Raw genomic sequence first — 26,738 nt, forward strand, 5'->3', positions numbered from 1 at the left:
AAACATTCATTTAGTGTGTATTCAGATACTGGGTTAAGAACTGGGGATGTAGTAGAAAACATGATTTCTACCCTCAGACTGCTCATATTCTAGTCATAGTTATGCAGAACAGTAACTCCAACAGTTATGTACCATGGATTAAGTGCTAAGGTAGAGTATGCTCACAGATAAGGGGTACCTAAACCAGATGTGGGAACAGGTAGGGTCAGGAAAGGCTTTCTGGAGTAGGGGATTTCTGAAGTAAGCCTTGAAGGATGAATTACCCATATAGTTGGCCATATTCAAGGGAAGAACAGAAACATGGTGTTCAGAAGAGATGTATGGGCTGAAAAATAGAAATGTGGGAGCCGTCAGGGTAAATTCTTGGTAACTGAAGTGACAGAATGAGTTGGAACACCTGGAGCAAGTGTGGTCAGCACTGTTAACTTCTTGGAGGTTCAGACCCTTTTGAGAATCTGATAAATACTACAGATCCTCTCTGCATGGAAATGCAAAGAAGAAAAATTTCCACTGGGCTGCCCATGTTAGGAACCATGCACTTTGGGTTAAGAACCTCTGGTGTGCAGTAAAAAGAGATCTGAGGATGACACCTTGCAAGTAATAATAACAGTTGAGAGGATGGTAGAGGAAGAAGAGTAAGATGGAGAAGCGGGTGAACAGGGAAAGAGGAAAGTCAAGAAAGTATCATTTTATGTTAAGAGTGAGAGTTTCCCAAAGGGAATACCAAATACCACAGACGAATCAAAGAAGACATAAAATGTCCATTGAATTTGGCCATCATCTGGAGGTCTTTGGTGACTTTAATCAGGTAAATTTCAATTGAGTAATATGGAGGAAAGGAAGCTGGGGTTCTGGAGATTGGATGAAACACTGAGGAAACAATCAGAGTTGAGACTATAAGGAGAAGTGCCTCTTTCCTTCATTTGTTTATTTAATAACTATTTCTTGAGTACTTACCAGGTTCCAGACACTGTGCTGGAAGCTGGGGATTGGTCTATGTAGGCCTCCTTCATTAGCTGACATCTCATTGTGCCCACCCTGTTCCAAAGCTTCCCAGCCCCTGCCTGTCTCCTCCCAAACACACATACAGGCAATGTCCTAAAATGATTTTCTCCTTGGTACATTACCGGACACATTCAGCCACCAGGGGACTCCAGTTTTGCTGGGTCAGACCCAGGCTGCTCAATTGCTCTTCTCTCTCTTGGACACCAGGGAGCAAATTGTCCTCTATAATGCCAGGGACACACTTCAAAATATCATTGTGCCAGTCAGACCTCACTATGAGTCTGTCATTCAGTGAGTTTAGAAAAATCATTGTAACTTTTTTTTTTAAGCTTGTACCAATTCTTTCTTGTAATAAATTTTTAAGCCTATTTGCATTGGGAAATATTGGTTCTAAATGTAGAAAAGTAGCGTGAATCCCTGGCCCGAGGAAACTTTTATCTTAGTCTTAGACTTTTTGCATGTGGGGACCCCTCATTTTAAAAACAAAACAAAAAAAACTCCTTGGGGCCAAGATGTATAGAGGCTGCAGTCACACCTAAGCGTCAAGGTAGCTGCTGCTTTTCTAAGGATAGGTGTGAGGGTGGGGTGGGGGGGTGGGATTCTATCTTCTTGGTGCCCCAGGCTTTCTGTGAAGAATAGTGTAATAAACCAGAGGATGCAGAGAATGATATACAGTGATTCCGTGGTTTATTCCAATTATTAAACCTGAAAACACAATTATCCCATTAGTATGATTCAAGATTTTTTCCAAAAATACACTGGGTTGCTCTTGCTTCCAGTGAAACTCACCTGCCCATTTTCTGCTTACTCACTTTGTCTTTAAGAAAATTTGACTGCTTTTTATCTCCTTCTGATTGGCTTTTCAGTTGCAAATTCAGAGAGTACTATATATTCTGTGTTCCAGGTCACTTCTAAAAAGTGTTAAATAAGAACAGGCCTAATACTTATCTATATTACTTTACCCAGCATTTTTCTTAATATTTGAAGATCTCATTCTTTTTAAAATTATTACGATGCCGGGCATGGTGGCTCAAGCCTGTAATCCCGGCACTTTGGGAGGCCGAGACGGGCGGATCACGAGGTCAGGAGATCGAGACCATCCTGGCTAACCCGGTGAAACCCCGTCTCTACTAAAAAATACAAAAAACTAGCCGGGGTGGCGGCGCATGTGGTCCCAGCTACTCGGGAGGCTGAGGCAGGAGAACGGCGGGAACCCAGGAGGCGGAGCTTGCAGTGAGCCAAGATGGCGCCACTGCACTCCAGCCTGGGCGACAGAGTGAGACTCCGTCTCAAAAAAAAAAAAAAATTATTACTATGGATTATACTACAAGTATACAGATATCTGTAAAATGCACAGAATAGAGCCTGACATACTATGTTACATCAGTTTCTCCAGGTTCCACAGATGGTCTTGTATTTCCTGTGTTCCTTTCAGAATTGTTAAAATGCTTATTAATTTAGGAGTGGGTGTAATGATGTTGTATTGGTAGTGTGCCAGCCAACGGTGTTATATAACACATTTTTTTTAATTTAAAAATTTTAAAAATGTAATTCACAATAGAGACAGGGTTTTGCCATGTTGCCTTGGCTGGTCTCGAGCTTCTGGGCTCAAGAAATCCGCCAGCCTTAACCTCCCAAAGTGCTGGCATTACAGGTGTGAGACACTGTGCCTGGCCAATAGAGAACATTTTTAAAAGCCTGGTCCTGCATGTTGCCAAACAATCCTTATGGAGACAGCAAAAAACTATGTATTCTCAGTGTGATTTGCTATTTTGAATTTAGATTTCTGTAGATGTTTATTTTTTAAATGGAGAGCTTGGATGTTAGCTGTGGGCTTGTAAAAAATAAAAATAGATAAAAATTAAAAATGGGAAGCTTAATTTTGGAATTAATCTTTTTAACCTTTGGGTAGTCTTTTAGAAAGTATATCCTAAAAATACATAGCATAACTAAAATATCTCATAAATCCTTTAGGATGAGCTCCTATTTATTAGAATGCTGTAAAAAATTAGAAAATCTTAATTTTATGAGACAACTGATAAACTTATAAATTGCTTTATTTGAATGTTTTATAATATAAAATAGGAAAATTATGAAGTTTATATGCAGAGGTTAAAGATTTTTCCAAGATCACTAGTAAAGGGCAGAATTAGACCAACTTCTGGACTGAACCACATCTTTGATGCATTTTTAATTATATTATTTTAATAAGGGAACTTTAAAGAAACTCTTATTGTCAATATTCTCCTAAACCTGTATCTACAGCACTCTGTAACAATTACTATTTACAATAATGACAAAAATTTCCAGGGTATATTTAAGAAAGGATTTATCTTTTTCAATAAAGGCTGAAACATAGAAGGCTGGAGGAAACAAAGGGTGAATTTTCAGTTAACCAAAATTTTTATTGAAGCTGGAAGCCATAAGGAAATTTGCATGCACCTTTGTGTATACCTTAAGTTTCTTAAGTAGTCATAGTTGTAGATACCTTTTTCAGAGTCTCCAGGTTTTTTTGTAGTAGGATAAAAATCATTTAAATTAACTCTCTTTACCTCTCTCCTCTCTTTTCGTCCTTTGCTCTCACTAGGCTGTTTTGGTCTTCTAGGACAAGCAAGTTCTTGAATATTCCTGTTCCTTGAAAAACCTTCTAGTTAGTGGTCATGTAATAGCTCCTCACGTCTTCACATCTTTCTCATTAAATCCACTGCATCTATAAACTGTACATCAGTAAAAATGTTTTATTAATATTAAAAATAATTTTGTTTCATTTCTTATTTATTAGACATTCGTGGCTGGAATCTCTTAAATCTGTATTAACTATAGTAAGCTGCTATGAAAGCTTCCAGTGCTATATAATTAATTCCATCATCGCATCCTTAAAATATGCCAGCACATGGCGCTTGCTCCTCCCTCTTTCTCCCTCCCTCCCTCCTCCCCCCTTCTCTCTCTCACACACACACACACACACACACACACACACACACACGCACACACACACGCACACACGCACACAGGCACACACGCGTGCGCACAGCGCACACCAAACTGCCATTCTCCAGCAGGCCTGCTTCTGGAGTTGGGAGATGTCAGCCTGCTGGGAGGGGGTGGGGGGAGGAGGAAGAGGTGGGGCTCTACTCTGATTAATTACCTTAGGCATTCAGGGGTGGGGCTTCCTTCAGCCATCTGCCTGAGATATGGGAGGGAGCTGGAGAAAGAAGGAGGGGGAGAGACTGCCAGAGAGGAAGAGAAAAGAAAGGAAGAAACATTAGAAAGAAAAAGGAAGGAAAACGGTATAAAGGGAGATCAATTACCCACCCTTAAATAGCTAGACTGGGGGGGGAGGGGGGTGGAAAGAAAGCTGTGGAGGTGTGCCCCAGCACGGCTGCTTTGAAAGGTTTATCATCTATCCGTTTGGTTTATGGAGAAAAAGAAAATGGTAACTCAGGTAAGATTTGTGCTTCCTCGGTATGTTTCTTTTCTCCTCTCTGGGATCTAAATAAAGGTTTGAGGGTGGAGTATAGTCAGAAGAGTTTTAATTATTATTGTCTTCTTAGAACAGCCCAGATGTATTGTTATTAGCTGAAAAGTCTGTGTCTGTTGAGTCCGCTTATGTGTGTGTTATGTATCCGTATCCTTTCTTCCCCCTCCCTCAACTCCATAGCAGATTCCTGTTTCCTGTACTGTGCAGCTGTAGCTCAGGAAAGACCCTGTGGGGATTTGTCTACCTCTTTGTCTTGGTTCTGAGAAGAGGGAGGGAGAGAAAGACTGCAGAGGTAGGAAGAGATTCTTGTAGACTGCCAAAAAGAGGGGAGCAGGATTCCTTTTAAGAATTTCAGAAGAATTTGTGTTGTAGGGAAATCTGATTCCTTATTCACTTTGGTTTCTCAGGATTGGCTATGGAATTGTAGTTTTGCTGTTACTCTAAACTGCTTATTAAAAATGAAGGTTAGGAAAGAATGTTTCATTTTCATGGCTTTGTTACTGGCAAAGATTTTCAGTAGGAGCATTCAGGTGTAACAGAGGCAGGTAGAGCCCTCCTTGACAGGAGAACAAATCTGAATGTATACATCACAATCACACAGGCTTTAAAATACATTTGAAGGAGAGAGAGTAGGAAATGGAAGATATCTCTCCTCCCTCTCTCTCCCCTCGTTCTTCTCTCTTCTCTCTCTCCCACTCCTCCTCACTCTCTCCCCCGACCCCCTCAATCCCCCTTTCTCTCCTCCTCCTTTTCCCCTCTTTCTCCCTGCCTCTCTTTGGTTATGCCAGGCAATATCTCATCTGCATTTTAGCAAGTCATTCCTGACAAATGGAAAGGTGAATGCTCTTCCACAGTTCTCCCTGGCAAGGCAATTTTTCTTGTTAGCATCCTTCTGTATGCCCTATTACCCTTTTTCCTTTATGTATAGGTTGAGAGGAAATGATGAGGCTCTGATTTATCCATGAGAAATCATTTACACTATAGAACATTCAAGTCCTTTAGTCTCAGACTTAAGATCAGTTTCACTCCAGGTTTCTATGCTCTGTGGGGAAATTTCATCACTGGACAGTGCTTTCCTTTTAAGGAGGTTGCCCTTTTTTTTGTATTCTCTCTTCTCTTCCTCTCCCAGTCACCACCGGAGGGCGAGAGAACCAGCTAGCTATCAGGATAGAGGCATCATTTTAGGAGCTGGAATCCTGTTTAGTTATATAATGCCCTGCAGTGCTGTTTGGAAGGAGGGAAACCTGTCGGGAGATTTTCCCATTGTGACCTGGTGGAAAGAGAAGTTTCAAATGTATCTTTTCAAAGTAATTTTTCACCAAATCTGAGTTTAGAAAATTTCAACAAACTCCTTCCTCTTTTGGAAAAGCAGAGAAGCTTTTGAAATATTTCTCTTCCATGTCTTATCCCCTCATCATCAGTCTAATTACCTCTTTTGAAATACTGCTTTATATTTTTAAAAAAATTTTACATAAAAGAGAAATCCTGTTTCTGGATTCTCTTTGTTGCTTGGGAGATGATACTTGCTTGACCTTAGCGCCCTCATTCAATTTTTATTAACTGGCAATATTAGAGGGTAACAGCTCTCTTCTTTCTTAGCAATTACTGAAGGATTTTCAATGCTTTGACTTTTCATTATGTATTTTTTAAACCAGTGAAAGAATTATCTAAAATGGAAATTTGTATAATGAGTTTTGCCTCATGGAACGTTTCACCTTAGTTTCTAGAGGAGCTGGTAAGTGTAGTGTGTGTGAGCATGAAGTTAGAGTGCACATGCTTATGCACACTTAATATTGTGGTTGTAATAATTAGTATTTAAAGGAGCCATAATTTTAGGAAAGAAGTAGAAGAAATAAATGGAAACTGGAAAGAGAGATTCTGGGGTGCCTAATAATTCTTATAATAAAATCACCATGTTTTATCAGGATGTGCTAAATATTGAAGAAAAGTTATGAGTTTTTTGCCCATCCTGAAATTATACAACTGGAGAGGATAGAATATCAAATTTGAGAATTTTCAGTATTCCAGCCTATTTGTTTTGTTGTATATACCTTCTGTGTTAATGTAATGTACATAGTTGTTAGTAATCTAGGGGGAAAAATTCAAAGGAAATAACCAGCTGGGCCAAATCTTTCATTTGTCCTGTGGTTGTGTTGTGTTGTGTTGTGCCTGCATGTGTGTGTGTGTATGTTTGTGTTTGAGCCAGACATCCAATCCCAACATTTGATAATGACCTGTCACATAAGCTTTCTCAATATAGAATGTCTATACTGATGGTTACGGCTGGGTTATCAAAGTTAAATGGTTTATTACAACGTAAGAGAGATGTTTGGATATGTTTTCACTGTTTTGCTACCTAGGTTCTTTGCATCTTCAGATGATACCATTTCTATAGTCCCCAGTTTCCATTGCTCAGTTGTCGGAAAAGGGCTTTCAGTGGATGACTTTTTCATCATACCATATTAGATCCTTGTCAGTATTTGCACAGTGTATGCACTTTATTACTACATATGCACTTTATTACTACTTTTATAGGGCCTGTTTTTGTTTTAATTAAAACTGCTCTGTCGTTTATAGTAAGTAGTCAGTGCTCTGCTAAAAAGCAAATGGCAATTTAATCACAAAATTCTAATATAGCAGATAGACATGCTTATGTGATACATAAAACATTAATTTTATCGGCTGTTCATGTATATGTTGTAGGAGTATTTCACTGAGATCTCTTATTTTTGGGCATAATGACCAGATTATTGCATCTCATATTTATGAAAATAGCAACGTAGAATATGAAGGAAAGATAAATCATTCTTGTACTATGTGTAAAATTCGAAAAACAAAATTGCAAATGACTTCAACACTAATTAGTAAAAAATAAATGTTTAGCCAAACTCAAACTCAGTTATACTGTCTATTGTTGAAAGGGCAAGTGGACTAGGCAGAGAGGAAAGGATTTTACAGTATGGATGTGAAAGAAAATTTTTGTACTCTACTGTGGTATAAGACTGCCAGTTTCTGTGGAACACAAAGCCCTCCCTTTCTTGGACAGCTCAGTGCTTTGCTGGCATTTTCTTCAAAATCTGTTTTCCATCAGGACCAAGAGGAGGGAAGGTGTTAGGAATAAGGGAGGTTGGAAAGGGGGTTGCTGTTCCTTTAAATAGTGCAGTGAGTCCATGTGGCAGCAGGCCGCTCTGGAGTGTATTCTTTTGTAATGAATCACCAGTTCCATTGTCTGCTATCTCCCCTCTTTGTAGCTGGAAGGCTGAAGTCTTTCACCTGAGCTGCTGCCAGTTCGCTCTTCTGTTCCTGGGTGGTTGGGAGAAGAGAAGAGGGAGGGTATTTTATGCTTTAATTAAAGACAGATAAGAGAGCAGGTATGTTTTGCTTTGTTTCATTTTCTCTTTTCCTGTTTTTGTTTGTCTGGTTTTTGAAAGGAATTGGAGTAGAGAATCTATTCTGTGATTTTGCTAAGCATATCCCATTTTCTCTGAATTCTGGAGGTCCTCACAGCATTTAGTCTCCATTTTGTGGTACTGCTTTAAAGTGATTCCATTCGGTTGCCTGCCAGTCATGCTCCCTTGCCACTCGAACCTCATCCCACCCTTCATCCACGCAGCTGCAGCCACACTGTTTGTTTTGGCACACTATCCACTTTCTATGGGCTTTGCAGGATTTGGGGAGTTGGAGGATAGGCGAGGATTGTGGGTTGGAGACTAAATTTATGTTCCTTTACAATGAAAAAAAAGCCTCACTTTTTCCAGAGATTTGGTTTCTTTCTGAATTCTTCTTCATTGCTCCATATCTTTAGTTATAACCATTTCCTCGCCGAGGCCAAGATTGTCTCTTGAAAAGTATCGCTTTTCTAAAAATTACTTAACTTTCTTGAAAAGATACCCAGAATTTCATAAATGAAGCTATGATGAAATCCAAGCACTCTTGACTCATTAAATTGTTTTTTCCGTCTTAGTCACCCCCTAATCACACACACTTTTTTCTTTCTTTTTTTGCCCCTTTTCTCTTTTTTTCCCTTTATCTTTCTCCTTAGTTTTGCAGTTGGGTCTAGGTAAGCTTAATATTTGACAACCTACTACTTAAATTTGTATTGCTACAGAAGACATCTTCATATTGAACGGTAATGACATTCCTCATTCCTCTCAGTGATAAGGCGTAAGCTCAAATTCCTGGTTTTGTTCCTCCAGTTTTCTATTCTCCCCTGAGAAATTCCACACTCTGATCTACACAGATTGCCATATGCAAACAATTTTATCTCTCTCAAATTTGAACTTTTCATCATGGAATTCCTTACCTAGGGATTGTTTCTTGGACATCTGTTTATAATAGACAGATAGTTTCTGGGAACCAGTCATACTAGATGCTACAGCACCCTTTACCCACCCTGGTCTCCTTCTGGTATACCGTTCCTCTCTGGGATCTGACATTATTGGTATCCCACACGTTCCCTTCTGAAGTCATAATTCCTCACTCTTTGTTTTCAACATTTCCAAACCACTGTCAAATCTTTTTTGAACGTTTCCTCCCAACATTTTGTATGTGAAATCTGCCAGGCACAAATAGAAGGCTCCCCTGCAGTAAATATTTTGCTCTTTTGATTGTAGCACCCTTCTTAGCGGGCTCCAGTGTTCAGCCTCTTCTAGGCGGTCAGAAATGCTGCATTCTGCCATCACGATGTATTGTGTCTATTTCCCAGACTCTTACATGTTTCTCTATTACTATTAGAATGATTAAATTCAGGAAACTAATTCATTAGAGGTCATTGCCAGAGTGAGTCATTTAAAATGCAAGTCTGATTTTGTCATTCCTGTGTTTATACCTTGCAGTTGCTCCCCTTCAGTCTCTGAATAAAATCCTGTGACCCTGCATGATCAGAAATCTGGCTGTCTCTCCAGCCTCATCTCCTGCCATCCTTTTCTTGCTGTATTTCATTCTAATGACCCTGGCCTCTTTGCTCTTCTCTTAACATACCTGAGACCCTCCTTCTTAGGACCCTTCTGCTTTGCTGCGTGCCCAAAATGCTCTTCCCACTGGTACCCATGTGGTTTGTTCTACTCTCGAATATTTCTTCTCAAGGGAGACCTTTCCCTTAACTTTCCTAGCTTAAACCAGCACTCCCTCGTCACTCCTACCTTCATTCTGCTTTTTCTTCACTTGTCACTGATTTTAGTTCTTATCATTGATTGTTATGTGTTTGTTGTCTGTCTCCTCCCCAACCCTGAACAGAAGCTCCCTGAGATCAGGATCCTCGTCAGCAGTCTGTTGTATTCCCAGTGTGTAGAACAGTGCCCGGCACATAGTCATAATAAAAATAGCTAATCTTTATATCTGCTGATGATGCATTAATATCAGATACTGTTCTAAGCACTTTACCCTCATTAACTCATTGAGTCCTCTCAGTAACCCTGTGTTATCTCCATTGTACAAAAGAGGAAACTAGGCATATGATGGTTAAGTAACTTGCCCAAGTTCAGACAGCTGCTAAGATATCTTGTGGGGAATGATATCTAGACAGACTGGCTTAGAAATTGGTATTCTTAGCCACTGTATGCTACCCCTTGTAGGTATTGGGTATTCAGTAAATATTTGTTGAATGTGTGAATAAATTAATTTAGTTGAGACTCTGATTCATTTCTGAAATTTCCATCCCTGACTTAAGACTTTGATAAAACACTTGCAGTAACGGAATTCATTGTTGAATAAAATGGCTTCATTATTATAATATGTAATAAAGTATATATTATTTTATGATAAAAATATTAATATTGTCTAATAATAATACTAAATAATAATGCAGAGTACATACTGTGCATTAAGCACTGTCTTAAGTGCTTTACATATTTTAGGACATTTATTCCACTCAGCAGCCTTATCTACTTACTCAGCAGTACTGTTAATGTCCATGTTGTAGAAATTAGGAAACCCAAGGAGTTTGGCTCCAGCATTTCTGTTCTTAACCACCACTAATAATGACTGTTATTAAAATAAGTTTTTGGTTTTGCTTACCTACTCTGTGCCAGTCAATTTTACATACATAGCACATTTACAAACATAACTATTCACATTATGTATCACTGGTCAGTCATCTTTGAGGTAGGTGAGGTTTTTCCCATTTTTTGCATGAGACTTTGAGATTCTAGAGGTCAGGCAACCTGGTGACTCTGGAAACAGAGAGAGATAGGTTTCAAACTGGAGATCTATTTAGTCCCAAATTCACATGCTCTTCCATTATACTGTGAGCCTCATAAGATAAATAGTTCCATTGTTGGCCATGAAAAGTAGAAAAGTGTTCTTTATGAGCTGAAATCTGTTTTCATTATTGTCTTCTCATTCCTTCTCGATTTCTCATCTGGAGTTACATTGAGTGGTTTCATGTCTTCTACATAAAATCCAAATATTTGAAGATACTGCTGAATGTTCCCTTTAATCTTCTGTTGCCTTGCTTATTTTTCCTACTTCCTTGAATTATTCCTCATAGATATGAAAACATACGGTTTCCAGAATGTTTACTGACTGTCCTGGACTAATTGCATTAATTTATATGGATGATTTATCATTTATGTCTAATTGCTAAGTAAAAATATCAATTATGATTACTTTTTAAGTTTTATTGGTACATAATTATACATATTTATGGAGTACTTATGATATTTTATACATGCATACAATGTGTAATGATCAAATCAGTAATTAGGATACCCATCACCTCAGATATTTATCATTTCTTTGTATAGAGAATATTTCACATCTCCCCTTCTAGCTATTTTGAAATACATAATAAATTATTGTTAACTATAGTCACTGTGTGTCGAATATTAGAACTTCAACTTCCGCTTCCACTTCCTCTTCCTCTTCTTTTTCTTCTTCTTTTTTTTTGGAGACTGAGTCTCACTCTATTGCCCAGGCCAGAGTGCAGTGGTGCGATCTTGGCTCAGATCTCGGCTCATTGCAGTCTGCACCTCCTGGGTTCAAGTGATTCTCCTGCCTCAGCCTCCAAAGTAGCTAGGACTGCAGGTGCACGCCACCACGCCTAGCTAATTTTTGTAATTTTAGTAGAGACAGCATTTCACCATGTTGGCCAGGCTGCTGTCGAACTCCTGACCTCAAGTGATCTGCCCACCTCTGCCTCCCAGAGTGCTGGGATTACAGGTGTGAGCCACCGCGCCTGGCCAAGAACTTATTTATTCTAACTGTGTTTTTGTACCCAGTAACCAACCTCTCTCCATCCCCTGCCTCCTTCCCAGCATTTGGCAAACATCATTTTACAGTTATGAGTATTAAGTATCATATCTTTGTTATAAATGTTGTTTTATGATAACATGTTTGGCTTTAGTCAGTTTCTTTTTTGTGTTGTTTTTGAGACAGGGTCTCACTCTTTCGCCCAGGCTAGAATGTAGTGGCATGATCTTGGCTCACTGCAACCTCTGCCTACTGAGTTCAAGTGATTATCCTGCCTCACCCTCCCAAGTAGCTAGGACTACAGGTGTGTGTCACCATGCCCAGCTAATTTTTGTATTTTTTGGTAGAGTTAGGGTTTCACCATGTTGGCCAGACTGATCTTGAACTCCTGACCTCAGGTGATCCACCTGCCTTGACCTCCCAAAGTGCTGGGATTACAGGCATGAGCCATTGCGTACAACTGGCTTTAGTCAGTTTGTATAGCGTATTGAACATCTAGTAGTGTTGGCAATTTACAGTTCCAAAAATGAAGGGATAATACCTTGAACTCCTAAAAAGAATAAATAGAATATTGTTTTTCTGTCCACTATAAAGCATGCTCTCAGCTGATTGGCAGGAATCTACCTGTCTTTTAATCTCTGAGTCTTGCCCTGATCCCTCAAAGGTTACTGTCACTGAGTAATGGAAGTCAGTGATTATTTTACGATATTATAAATGAATGCTTTTATGTCCACAGATGATACAACTGTATTCTTTTTTCCTAATGTTAATTATGATTCCTTGTAAGAAGTTTGGAAGAGACAAACTGGGACTTAAGTGAAGGAGATTGGGTTTTGAAAAGACTCTTAACTTAGAGCAAAGATCCATGAACTTTTTCTGTGAAGGGCCAGATAGTAAACAATTTTGGCTTTGCAAGCTGTGTTGTTTCTATCACAACTACCCAGCTTTGCTGATGAAGCACTGAAGAAGCTATAGATGGTAAGTAAATGAATGGTTAGTTATAGCTGTGTTCCAGTAAAACTATTTATGGACACTGAAATTTAAATTCCATGTAATGTTTATGTGTCACAAAATATGATTCTTTCAACTTTATTTTTATTTTTATTTTTGAGACAGTCTCACACTATCCTCCAGGCTGGAGTGCAGTGGTGCAATCTCGGCTCACTGCAAGTTCCGCCTCCCGGGTTCACGCCATTCTGCCTCAGCCTCCTGAGTGTCTGGGACTACAGGTGCCCGCCACCATGGCTGGCTAATTTTTTGTATTTTTAGGAGAGACAGGATTTCACCATGTTAACCAGGATGGTCTCAATCTCCCGACCTTGTGATCCGCCCACCTCGGCCTCCCAAAGTGCTGGGATTACAGGCGTGAGCTGCTGCGCCTAGCCTCTTTTAACTATTTAAAAACGTAAAAGCATGCTTAAGTTGCAGGTTATATAAAAGTAGGTGGAGGGCTGGCTTTGAACCACAAGCTATAGTTTGCTGATCCCTGACTTAGAGGGATACAGGACCTCGCAATTTCCTTTATAGCGTAGGTAAAGTTTTCCCGTATAGCTTCATGACAGAGAGACAGTTTTGAGTGGTTCTGGCAGGTCATCATGGATCCCTATTACAATAGAATGAATCCCCTGATTTGCTCTCTTATTTCCCCAGCCCCAGAAAATACGAAGATTCTTCTTCTTTACTTCCTTTCTCCATCTATATGCTGTATTTTATACCTTCTTGCTTTTTGTATACATTTTCATATTTTAAAAAAAATACATTTTTCATGTTAGTTATCAGCTATATAACAACATTTGGGTCAGTGACAGACTGCCTACACAATAATGGTTCCATAAGATTATAATACTCTATTTTCACTGTCCCTTTTCTATATTGAGATACACACATACTTAGGTTTGGGTTATACTTGCCTACAGTATTCAGTATAGTCACATGCTCTACAAATTTGTGGCCTAGGAGCAATAGGCTACGCCATATATTCTAGTCGTGTAGTAGGCAATACCATCTAAATTTGTGTAAGTACACTGTGTGATGTTCACACAAAGACACACTTGCTTAAGGACACATTTCTCAGAACATATCCCTGTCATCAAGTGACACATGACTATTATTTATTATTTTGGGCCAGAATGCATTTTTCTCCCATGTGATTAATTTGTCTTTAAAGATTCAGCTTAGACTTCACCTACTTCAGAAATCTTTCTGTCTCACAGAGTTGTCCCTCTGTGCTTCAGTAGCATTCTATATGCATTGTTCTTATAGCTTATACAGTACTGTAATTGCGAGTGTATTTCTGTTTTTTTCCATCAGACTACAGTTTCTTTCAGGATTGGGACTATATCACCAGTGTTAGCATCTGGCAAATATTCTTTTGAGTTAATTAATGATTTTTAACTTGCTAATTCATTGATAGGGTCCTCTTTTGAAATGTTGAATGGGAGAGTTAAATTGGGTAGTCACTTATAACCTAATGCTTATTATTTAAATCAGTTAATACTTAACACACATGTAGTTTGGGAAATACATGCTTTACATAGCTAGAAGATTGGGAAGATTTTGGAATAAACTATTTGAGGGACACAGGAAACTCTTGTAGTATAGATGTTCTAGTGGAGGTGGAAACCTGTGTGTATGACGGTAAATGGCATAGGAGCTCTAGCCTCCTGGGAAGTCAGGCAGGAAGGAAGAAGGGCATGACTCCCGCAACTGGGGAAAGAGCATGACAGAGAAAGAGAAGTGGAAGGTGACAATGAAATCTTAGGGATTGGCAACCCATGGCAAGTATACCAAATATGGTATATTGAGCATAGTCATCTTCCTCTCTGCTTTGCCTTCCACTCAAGATGGCCAAGAGTTAGATTCTTTACATACTACTTTTGAAAACTTGTTATCGCAGATATGTAGCAGATCCTAACCAGCCATTCTATGTCATTTTCAAGGCTCACTGTTCTTTTAGGTCTTTTTCCCTCCCTCTCTCTGTTTCTTTTTGGATAGCTTCTATATGGTAACATCAAATGTACTTACCTTTTTTTCCCTGCAACGTCTAGTCTGCCATTAATCCAATCCAGTGGGTGTGTATGTGTTTTTTAAATCTCAGATTATAGTTTTCATCTCTAGAATTTAATGTGGGTCTTTTTCACACCTCTCATGTCTCTTCTTAGCATGTTCATTTTTTCCCTTTTTTCCTTTTTTATCTTGAACGTATGGGACACAAATGTTTTAATGTCCTCATCTGCTAATTCTAACGTATGTATTAGTTCTCGGTGAGTTGTGATTAATTTATTTTTCTCAGCATTATGTGTTGTATTTTTCCTGCTTCTTTGCATGCCTGGTAATTTTTGATTGGATGCCAGACATTGTGAATTTTATCTTGTTGGATGCTAGATAATTTTTTATTTCTGTAAATATTCTTGAGCTTTACAGCACAACTAAGTTTCTTAGAAAAAGTTTGATCCTTTCAGGTCTTGGGTTGTTTGTTTGTTTTGTTTGTTCGTTTGTTTTTTGAGACAGTCTCGCTCTGTCACCCAGGCTGGAGTACAGTGGTGCAATCTCGGCTCACTGCAACCTCTGCCTCCCGGGTTCAAGTGATTCTCCTGCCTCAGCCTCCCGAGTAGCTGGAATTACAGGTGCGTGCCAACACGCCCAGCTAATTTTTTGGGTTTTTAGTGGAGATGGGGTTTCGCTGTGTTAGCCAGGATGGTCTCTATCTCCTGACCTCGTGATCCGCCCGCCTCATCCTCCCAAAGTGCTGGGATTTATACAGGCATGAGCCACACGCCCAACCTCAGGTCTTGTTTTTTAAGCTTTGTTAGACAGGACTAGAGCTGTGTTTAGTCTCTGGTTAATTTTTCTGGCCACTGAGGCAAGACTCTGTTTAAGACTCTAATCGACGCTCCTTAAATCATTAGGTTTTCCACTCTGGCTGTTAAGAACAGGCTTATTCTTGGCACTGTGTGAGCTCCTAGTACTGTTGCCTGTATTTCTTTCAAGTGGTTCTTTCCCCAGCCTCTGGAAGTTTCACACATAGATGTGGCAGTCAGCACTCAGTTGAGTACTTGAGATCTTTAGAGCTCCCTTTCTGTCTGCAGCTTTCTCCAGTACCGTCCCCTGTGCTGTCTTGGCTTCTCCAGACTTCTAGTTCTATCTTCTCAATTCATGGAACCCACCAGGTTCTGCCTGGGTCCCTCCTTCTCTGCCACAGCCTGGAAACTTTACCCATGTGATAAGTTGGGGCAGTTGTAAAGCTCAACTTGCTTGTTTCCTGACTGAGGAATCTCTGTCTTTCCTTGCCTTCTAGACAATGTCTTAAGTGCTGTTGTTTCATGTATTTTGTGTTTTTTTTAGTAGTTTCAGGTAGAAAGATAAATTGGTTTTTTTTGGGTTTTTTTTTTTTTTTTGGTTTTTTTTAAGACAGAGTCTCACTCTGTCGGCCAGGCTGGAGTGCAGTGGCGCAATCTTGGCTCACTGTAACCCCCGTCTCCCAGGCTCAAGCAGTTCTCCTGCCTCAGCCTCCCAAGTAGCTGAGATTTCAGGCATGTGCCACTACGCTCTGCTAATTTTTGTATTTTTAGTAGAGATAGGGTTTCACCACATTGGCCAGGTTGGACTCAAACTCCTGACCTCAGGTGATCTGCCTGCCTTGGCCTCCGCACCTGGCCTTAAATGTGGTTCTTGTTACTCCATCTTGATTGAAAGCCGAAGAGTGAACACATACTTTTAAAAGAAAATTAAGCAGTGTCTCATTGAATATATTTTAAATTTATGATTGAAAATGAGTTGAACAGTTCATTTCAAGGAGTATTAGGGAAGAATGCATAAGATGTGTAAGTAATTATACTAGAAGGTGGAATATGGTAAATTACGTGAAAATGATGTCAATAAAGTGTTGTTAGAAGCTTATGTGAGGAAAGAGTTTGAGAAGTTTGGCAGAAGTGGAAGGCATGAGAAGAATGGCTATGGCATTGTTGTGTGTGTATGTGTGTATACGAGTTATACAAGACATTGTCTGAAACTAGAATCAAATTCTTTATTATTGAGTGAGGTTTAGTGGTAGGATAGTTTCAGAGAGTCTAGGATTGATAAAATTAATGGGGGTAAAAAAAAGTCATTTAGCAGAAATACCTAAGCAAGAACACAGGAAAAATAAAGTTTCCATGGTTTTGTAGTTTGGTGTGATTTGTGGTCTTGCGGAAAAAGAGAAGCATCCTTTTTTCCGATGTATTACCTGCCCTTGCGAATCTTGCAGAATAGGGAGGGAGAAAATTCAAAGTACTATTTGTTCACTGTGTTAAACAGTGTAGAAAATAGGGGCACTCCGGAATGTGAAAATGATGACCACTGCTGCAAACTTGATGGAACCTTAGAAAACCTCAATAAGCAATATTTAGACTCTTTGAGTCATTGCTATTTAAATGATAATCAGATTATAGATTTCAATGGGAATGCATTGTGGAACTAAAGAAGTAGATGGCATTGTTTAGAGCTTTCTTAACTTCAGTTAAAATGGTCACCTGACTGTTGGTTGCTAATATAGAGCAACTGTGACAAAAAGCTTATCTCAGTAAGGTAATCCCCCCATCCACGGTGTCCCTTTTCATGGTTTCAGTTACCCATGATCAACCATAGTCTGAAAATTCTAAGGTATGGTATTTTGAGAGAGAGCAAGAAAGTGACCACATTCAGGGAACTTTTATTACAGTATATTGTTATAATGGTTCTATGTTACTATTAGTATTGTTGTTATTCTCTTACTGTGCCTGATTTGTAAGTTAAACTTTCTCATAGTTAGGTATGTATAGGGAAAAAAACAGTAGATGAGGGTTCAGTGCTGTCTGCAGTGTTAGGAATCCACTGAGAGTCTTGGAGCATACCCCTGTAGAGAAAGGAGGCTACTATATATGCTTTAAAGTTTTCCCTCCTGAGGAACCAGGGGACATTTTGGAAAAACAGGAAATGCAGAGGGGGGAGGTTTGTTTAATTTTACTTAGCCTATCTCTTCTGTGCAATCTTTAGTAAGAAGAACGTGATTTTTCCCCTCATATTTGTATTGATGTGACTGTTCATATGAAAAAGAACATGGAGAACTTATAACTCAGCTGTTAGCATTTATATTTTGGACTATGTATGCTTCCTATTTTTTCTTATTCTTTCACATTAATAGTGGTAATTATTATCTTTTTTTTTTTTTTTTTTTTTTTTTAGCCAAAAGCAAAGAATTTTTTATATATGATCTTAGTTAATTCTTTTTTTTTTTTTTTTTTTTTTGAGGTGGAGTCTCATTCTGTTGCCCAGGCTGGAGTGCAATGGTGAGATCATGGCTCACTGCAACCTCCGCCTCCCAGGTTCAAGTGATTGTCCTGTCTCAGCCTCCTGAGTAGGTGGGACTACGGGCACATGCCACCATGCCTGACTAATTTTTGTATTTTTAGTAGAGACAGGGTTTTGCTATATTGGCCAAGCTGGTCTCGAACTCCTGACCCCTCATGTGATCCACCCACCTCAGCCTCCCAAAGTGCTGGGATTACAAACGGAAGCCATCACGCCCGGCCTAGAAAATTATTCTTGAATGAAGCTGGATAGTGTAGTTGATTTAATTGATAATGATAATGAAGTTTCAAGTGAGGAAGATTATAAGTAAAGAAAAGAAATAGATAGGTCCTTTTATTATTTTTTAAAGTATGCCCTGTTTGTTTAGCATTGACTTGACTTTCACAGGAAATGTGGAGTGAAAACTACAAACATTTTCATTACCAAACAACTATTAAGTATGGATGGCTTCTTTTTGGTTCTTTTATTAGCGGTTTCAGGTATCCCCCTAGTTCTGTCTTCCGCAGGCCACCTTTCTTAAGATGAGATAGGTTTTCCTGTTCAGTAGTAACAGTCTGTTTATAATAGCATTTTTGATGACTACTTCTAACATAGGACTCCAGTTTCTTCTCTAGGCTGGCCTCATTGTGATGAAGGATTCAATGTTGCAATCACTGGTTTACATTTCATTGCCATTCCTGACTGAAGGATCAGAGTCCATGGCATGCCTTATTGATCCATTTGCTAGAGATCAATGCGGTAACGGGAATTGTTTTCCTCTTTAGACTGCATTCTGATCTGGGCCACTATTCCTTTCATGAAGAAGGAGGGAGATGAAAAATTAGGCATTCTAACTGGTAACTACTTGATTTTTTCTTTTGTTTCTGAGAGTAGTTAGACCCTTGCAAATCTTTTCTGTTTGTAAGGATTTCAAATAATGTTTAGCACATAATGCTGGGTGTATTTGTAGATGGCATTAGGACTGTGACTTACAGCACATATTTAGGTTTTTTTTTTTGAGATGGGGTCTCATCCTGTTGCCCATTCTGGAGTGCAATAGCGTGATCTCGGCTCACTGCAACCTCCGCCTCCTGGGTTCAAGCGATTCTCCTGCCTCAGCCTCCCGAGTAGCTGAGATTACAGGTGTGCACCACCACACCTGGCTAATTTTTTGTATCTTTAGTAGAGATGGGGTTTCACCATGTTGGCCAGGCTGGTCTTGATCTCCTGACCTCATGATCCACCCGCCTCGGCCTCCCAAAGTGCTGGGATTATAGGCGTGAGCCACTGCGTCTGGCCACATATTTAGTTTTGATCCTTCTCTGAGTGGCTTTGCTTCCTGTAATTTAAATGTGTCTAATTTATTAAAGCATAAGTACCCAGGCGGTTTCAAAAATTGTAGTAAACACTTTATTTTCCTTTTAATCTTCTCTAATTTTCTTTTAATAAATCTTCGAGTTGTTAAAGGTTTTTTTTAAAGAAACATAAATGTTTAATAGTTATTTCACCTTTCTCAAATCTATACAGGAAACTGGAATTAACAGAACTCATTTATGGTTGAAATCTTGTTTTGCAGAAAATAAATCATGACTTCTGGGTGAAGATGATAGATAGATGCTTTCATTTGCCTCACATCTCTTATAAGACTCCACTGAAATAACAGTACAGAAGTACAAAAAATAAATCAGCAATAGCAAATAGAAAAAGGTGAGATGTAACACTAATAAACAAGAGAGTTACTAAATTTCTGGAAAAGCTAAAGCTAATGAGGACCAATTGAGGGATGAAATGGAGAATAAACAGATGCCTGTCAGTGAATACAAGGAGGCTGCTTGCTAGTGGTGTGGAAGCCAGTCTGCCTAGGGGGAACCCATGGGAGCTCTGTGAGCAAAAATGAAAAAGAGACAGAAAGCAGGAATTCAGTGTTTATTTAGGGGATAGCTCAGTTACCTGGCACTGACAGAGCCTTTCCAACCCCTTCCCAGGGGCAGTAGTCAGCAAATACTATGCCACCCCCTTTCTCTAGCATTAACAAAGGAAAAACAAGGCCGGGCGCGGTGGCTAATGCCTGTAATCCTAGCACTTTGGGAGTCTGAGGCGAGTGGATCACCTGAGGTCAGATCGAGACCAGCCTGGCCAACATGGTGAAACCCCGTCTCTACTAAAAATACAAAAATTAGCTGGGTGTGGTGGTGGGTGCCTGTAATCCCAGCTACTTGGGAGGCTGAGGCAGGAGAATTACTTGAACCCGGGAGGCGGAAGTTGCAGTGAGCCGGGATTGTGCCACTGCACACTCCAGCCTGGACGACAGAGCAAGACTCTCTCTCTCAAAAAAAAAAAGAAAACCCAAAGGAAAAATAAAACATGAAACAGTGTTTGTCTCCAAAGAAGTTGATCAGAATGTTTGGGGAAATTTAATTTTGTGTGTGTGTTAGATATTGGCACCCCTTCCTTTAGTCTCATATTTAGGGGGATGGCATTTTGCACTTTGCTAGTGGCTTACACTAAAACAAAGCCTGCCAGTGACATGCTCTTCTCTGTCTTATACTGAGTTCCCATTAGAATTTTAATTCCAAAGAGAGATCTAATCGGAAAGCAAATTCACAGAGGAAACTCATACTAGCTAACAAGTCCTTTTACCTGGGTTACCAGTGCGTGAGGATCATTAGAAGTCTGAGAGGAACTTTTAGCATGAAAGAGACCAGAAGAAACAAAAAGAAAACCTGAACCTAGGGGCAACAAATAATGCAGGAAACAGAAGAGAACTTTAAAGGAATCTTCTAACTAAAATACGCATTTATAAAACCAATACTAGATATAATGAAAAGGAAACAATTAGAGAATACAAAAGGAGATTTAGAGCATTATTGTCAATAGAAAGCACACAGTAGAAGGATAGCCAAATAGAGTTGGAGATGTTCCCAAAAAGTAGAGGTTTAAGTCACCAAAATGGAAAATACAAGACAGAAGTCATAGACTGTGTTCTTAGCTAGTGTTCTCTAGAAAACTGAGCCTGAAACAAAAACCTTACCCACTAACACTTTATTGGGGAGTACCATCTCAGGAAAGCAGGAGGGAAAGAAGGCAGAAAGGCTGGCCCTGTCTTTGTAATAGGCCTTGCTGATTGCTTAGTTTTACTGGAAGTCTTCAGGAAGGTTGTGTAGAGCTATTGCTTCTCTGTCCTTTCCATCCAAAGAAGGTGTGAAGAGGTGTTTATGGTTTCCTCCCATTTCCTGCCCCTCCCCCTCTTGGTCAAAGTTTGCCATACAAACAGTTAACTCACTTGACCCCTTCCTTCAGTGGCCTCAGGAGAGGAGGCCAGGTCCTGCTGTCCTGTGGGCAGATCAGGTCTGTACTGAGCATGTGTTGCCAAAGCCTGGGAGTGGTCAGAGGAGTCAGTAATCCCTAATGGCAGCTCTGGCCTGGGAACCTCCGCCTTTTAAGGAACTATTAAAAGAGGGTCAGTCCTCAAAGGACTGACAGAGGGAAGGATAGGAAACTACTGCTTTTTTTTTTTTTTTTTTTTTTTTGAGGCGGAATCTCACTCTGTCGCCCAGGCTGGAATGCAGTGGCTGGCGCGATCTCGGCTCACTGCAACCTCCACCTCCCAGGTTCAAGCAATTCTCCTGCCTCAGCCTCCCAAGTAGCTGGGATTACAGGCGCCCTCCACTACACCTTGCTAATAGTTTTAGTAGAGATGGGGTTTCACCATGTTGGCCAGGCTGGTATCGAACTCCTGACCACAGGCAGGCCTCCTTGGCCTCCCAAAGTGCTGAGATTACAGGCATGAGCCAACACGCCTGGCCAGGTTACTGCTGCTTTTCATCATAAGCTCTTCTTACCTATTTGATTTGCTATTATGTGCTTGTATTAATTTGATAAATATTAAAAAATCAAATTTAAAAAGGAAAAATGAGTTACCAAAACACCCTGGAAATAACTATCAAAGATGTTTTAGAATGCATTTAGAAAACAGAATGAACTTCAAATATGAAAAAGTAGAATCTAGCCGGGCGCGGTGGCTCAAGCCTGTAATCCCAGCACTTTGGGAGGCCGAGATGGGCGGATCACGAGGTCAGGAGATCGAGACCATCCTGGCTAACACGGTGAAACCCCGTCTCTACTAAAAAGTACAAAAAACTAGCCGGGCGAGGTGGCGAGCACCTGTAGTCCCAGCTACTCGGGAGGCTGAGCCAGGAGAATGGCGTAAACCCGGGAGGCGGAGCTTGCAGTGAGCAGAGATCCGGCCACCGCACTCCATCCTGGGTGACAGAGCGAGACTCCGTCTCAAAAAAAAAAAAAGAAAAAGTAGAATCTAATTAGTTTATATCAGGAACATCTTGGACTACTAGAATTGATCCTTTCTCCTTTCCCACTCTTTCTTGCTCACTCCTCATTAGCATACAGTACCTTGAGGTTGAAATCTAGTAGTCTTCTCCTCACTCTTACCCGTTGCCAGGTTCTGCCAATTCTGCCTTTGGATTGTCTTCGCTTGGGCCCCCCAATCTATGTCTCACTCACTGTGCCTATTGTATGTAGTTCATAGCTTTAGTATAAAGTCCCTTCAAAGTTTGTGGCATCCTAATGAATCTCTTTGTCTTCCCTACCTCATATCACCTTTGTTTCCCGATGCTGAGTGTTGGTTGCTTTCTGTAACCATATCATTTTTGTTATAACAAAACTTTGTGTTTGCTTATATACTCTACTAGGTTGAAACATCTTTTATTTCTTTAACAAATACTTATTGAGGGCTTTTAAGGCAGCCACTGGATGAATTAGATCTGGACAATTACCTGTCCTCAACAAGTTCATGTTCTGTAAAGACAATACATATGTAAGCAGATAATTGTAATTGAATATAAGTACCACAATAGAGTTAAGTATTAGACTGGGGAAGGGAGGAGGAAGGAATGATTTTTTCCCCCTATTTGAGTGAATCAGAAACCTCTAGAGAGGAGTAAATGCCCAAATACATATTAAAGATTGTGTACGTATTAGCCTGATTAGTAGAAAGGAGAAAAGCTTTCTAAGCAGAAATAATACTATGTGCAAATAAACTGGAAGGTGAAATAGTACATGGTGTTTTTCAGCATTCGACACACATTAGATTACCACCTGTGCCAAACCCTCCTCATCTCAGGTGAATTATCAGGGTCGCCTCCCAACAGGGCTCCCTGCCTTTGCCTTTGCCGAGTGGTACATTTAAAACCTAATTCTGACCACACTTCTCTGCTCAGAACTCTCAGTGGAGTGTAAAAGCTAACATCCCTGCAGTGGTTGTAAGCTTTACAGGAATTCTGTCAATATCGTCTTTCCCCACGGCTACCTTTCTCACTTCATCTCCTGCCACTCTGTTCATGCTTACACCAGTGTTATCACATAGGTTTCCAAGGCCTCCATGTTCCTAGTTCTTAGAATGAGCTACTTGTGTTTTTGCCTGTGGGACTTTGCATTTGTGTTCCCTTTGTCTGGAGTCTTCTTCCATCCAGATGCACATATGACTTGTTGCCTTAATTTCTAAAAAAGTATGATCAGTGTTACCTTTCCATACCACCCGTAGAAAAAGGAAATTCTCTGTCTCTCCAGCCCAATACCCTGATACCCTCCTCTTATTTTTTCTCTGTAGCACACCAAATGTTTATTGTTTTGCTTGCCGATTTATTATTTGTCTCTTCCTACTAGAATGTAAACTCCATAAGGGCAGGGACTTTGGCTTTCTAATCACCGTTGTTTCCTCAGCAGCTACGACAGAATATCTAACACACGATAGATACTCAATAAATATTTAATGGCAAGAGTTGAAGCTGAATAGATGAAGTGTGCAAGAGGCATGACTTCCATGCAAAGGTGTTTGGACTTGAGACTGTAAACACTGGGAGGCTAGGATTCTAAGAAGATAAATTAACTATCAGATTTAGGTTTTATTTTAGAAAGATCATTCTGGCAGCTGCTTGGAGAGTTCATTGGAGGTTCATTGGAAGTTGAGGTTAAGTTAAAATAAAGCTGAACTCTTTAAAACCAAAAAAGATTATGTAGATAGCCTAGGTGAGAACAGCGGCTCATTTTTCTTTTAATTCCCCATAGTACATAATGTGGACTCTCACATATAGCCTTATATATATTTTCATAGAATGATTATTTATATTGTGGTGACGTCCCTGGCAGAGTTGGTAAAGCTATTGAGAGAATGGTTCCTATCTTTTTTTAGACTTATACTGCAGAAGCAGGTATTCAATTACCTGGTTAATTCAATTACCAGGCATTTTCTAAAGGGCACCTGTTATGTGCTCATCATCACTTCATTTGGTGAGGAAGCTATGATGAAGTTTATGATTCAGTCCCTGGTTGACTTAGGGACTTTGCTTGTTAAATGATTAGAGAATATATAAGCCACCATGTAACCATGGTTGTAGACAAAATGTGTTTTGTTCTGGGAAAGGGATAGGGAAAATTTTTCTCTGTTACTCTATGTTTATAATGTGAATTTTCTATTTTAAAGAGGTAGACTACAACAGAATGCCTAATAACATTTATAACGCATAATTAAATATTTTGTAATTCAGAAAACACTCTAGTACCTTGCCAGTGTTTTATTTGGAACCTGAGTTACAACTATTTCTTTGTTTTGTTTTTTCCTTAGAGACATGGTCCCTCTCTGTCACTCAGGATGGAGTACAGTGGTATGATCCAGGCTCACTGCAGCCTCAAACTCCTGGGCCCAAGTGGTCCTCTCACCTCAGCCTCCTGAGTAGCTAGTACTACAGGCACATGCCACCACACCTGGCTATTTAAAAAAAATTTTTTTGTAGAGATAGGGTCTCGCTATATTGCCCAGGCTGGTCTTGAACTCCTGGCCTCAAGCCGTCCTCCCACCTGGGCCTTCCAAAGTGCTGGGATTACAGGTGTGAGCAACCCCACCTGGCTGTGACTATTTTTAAGGCTATTCCAGTGGAAGATGCAAACTTAATTGTCCATGATGACAAAATAAATAATAAATTAATTTAGATTGTAGTGAAAAGTGTGGTTGAGAAAAAGAATAATTTTCCATAGATTGTGTAAATCACTGATTACATTGAATAGAATAGACATTTAACTATTAATTGTGTGTAAGGGCCTTCCATTTCCAAGGAAGCAGGTAACTGAACCAGAGTAGTTCTTGCTGTCTGTTGTTGCCAGTGGAAGACATGATTCATGAATGTTTGAGGTTCTAAATACTTCTTTAAGGAGAAATAGAGGAAAGAGCTTTTAAGAGGTTGGAGATATTAAGACTATTACAGGGTTTGTTGCTTTTCACCTAATAGACTATAGGTTTGAATGACTTTGTTCTGAAATATTTATTTTCCTGTTTAAATATTCATTGCTGTGAGATTGTAAAACTCAGCCTCAAGGGGAAGACCGAACTGGCTTTTCCCTCTGAGTAATTTAAAAGAGGTGTGTGTGTGTGTGTGTGTGTGTGTGTGTGTGTGTGTGTGTGTAAGACAAGTGATTTGGAGGCAAATTTACAATATTCTTGTTGACCAAGCCTATAACTGCCCTTAAATTTACATATACCAGCTTCTGTCATTTATTGTTATTCTAAGCAAGGATGTATATTGTATTGCCTGGTTTTTAAAAAAAATTTATTTTATTAATTGTCTGTTTATAAGAGCTCAAGACTGTAATGGTCATGTTCCTGAATTCTGTCTCCCCTTTACATGGCTGTAGCACACTCATCTTTTGGTCCTGATTCTTTAGTTATACCCATGCTAAAAGAAGGATCCGTTGTGAGGCCTACGTTTCAGTAGATTTGCACTATAGAAAACAACCAGTGTTTATTCTCCTAGCTGTAGGTTCCATATAAGAAGGTAACCCTCTACTTTTAGGAAACTTACATTTATAGCCACCGTTACCTTCCTCTCATCATTTATGCCCCTGCCTTTTTTTTCTTTTTTCTTTTCTTTTTTTTTTTTTTTTTTTTTTTTTGAGACAAAGTCTTACCCTATTGTCTAGGCTGGAGTGCAGTGGCACGATCCTGGCTCACTGCAACCTCTGCCTCCGATGTTCAAGTGATCCTCATGCTTCAGCCTCCCAAGTAGCTAGGATTACAGGCATGTGCCGTCACACCTGGCTATTTTTGTAATTTTAGTAGAGACGGGGTTTCACCATATTGGCCAGGCTGGTCTTGAACTCCTGACCTCATGTGATCCGCATGCCTCGGCTCCCAAGGTGCTGGGATACCTTGGGAGCCACTGCACCTGGCCTCTATGCCCTCTTTAATCTCTTAACTGACTCTGTTCTTCTAAAGGTGTAGATGCTTCAGGACATGTCCTGGAGGCATGCTGCAACCATAATTCTCTCCTATTTTGCCAGCTAAAGCCTCTGAATCAGTGTTTCTCAGAATGTGGGACCCAAACCACCTACACCAGTAAGTACCAGGGTCCCTGCTCCAACCTACTGAATCCTAATCTATGGGGAAAGGATCTTGACATGTGCATTTCTAAATATGTTCCTTGAGTGGGTGTTATATGCAATAAAATAGGGGCATCTTTTTTTTCAAAGAACAAGGTAAAAGATGAGTTGATAGGTGTGAGGAGCTGAGTATTATGGAAGTAGTTTCTTACTGCATCTTACTGTTGAGACTGCAGCAGGAATGGATGTGTCTGAACTCCTTACCCAAAATTAGACAACATTTTTTCTTAAACTTAATACTTCAATGGCGATTGGTTTTTTATTACAGTAATCCTTATTATATAATAATGGAATTTGTTTCCATGAGCTT

General features: G+C 39.8%; 1 protein-coding gene and 1 long non-coding RNA gene across 52 annotated transcripts in view; both read left to right on the forward strand.

Annotated features, from left to right (window-relative positions):
* RBFOX2 (RNA binding fox-1 homolog 2) overlaps positions 1-26,738 on the forward strand; it is a 295,158-nt gene that overhangs the window by 187,398 nt on the left and 81,022 nt on the right. For 14 of the 51 annotated variants that reach the window (XM_077948078.1, XM_077948088.1, XM_028827136.2 and 11 more), the window contains exon 1: positions 4,179-4,450. In XM_077948078.1, coding sequence (XP_077804204.1) covers positions 4,424-4,450 — 27 coding nt within the window. In that variant the 5' untranslated portion in view covers positions 4,179-4,423. 51 annotated transcript variants of the gene reach the window in all.
* Positions 18,745-26,388, forward strand: LOC144331748 (uncharacterized). The gene is made up of 3 exons (XR_013399140.1): positions 18,745-18,837; positions 19,557-19,687; positions 26,330-26,388. It is a non-coding gene; the product is annotated as an uncharacterized LOC144331748 (long non-coding RNA).

The sequence above is a fragment of the Macaca mulatta genome, chromosome 10, assembly GCF_049350105.2.
Source record: "Macaca mulatta isolate MMU2019108-1 chromosome 10, T2T-MMU8v2.0, whole genome shotgun sequence".
NCBI classification, from domain to species: Eukaryota; Metazoa; Chordata; class Mammalia; order Primates; family Cercopithecidae; genus Macaca; species Macaca mulatta.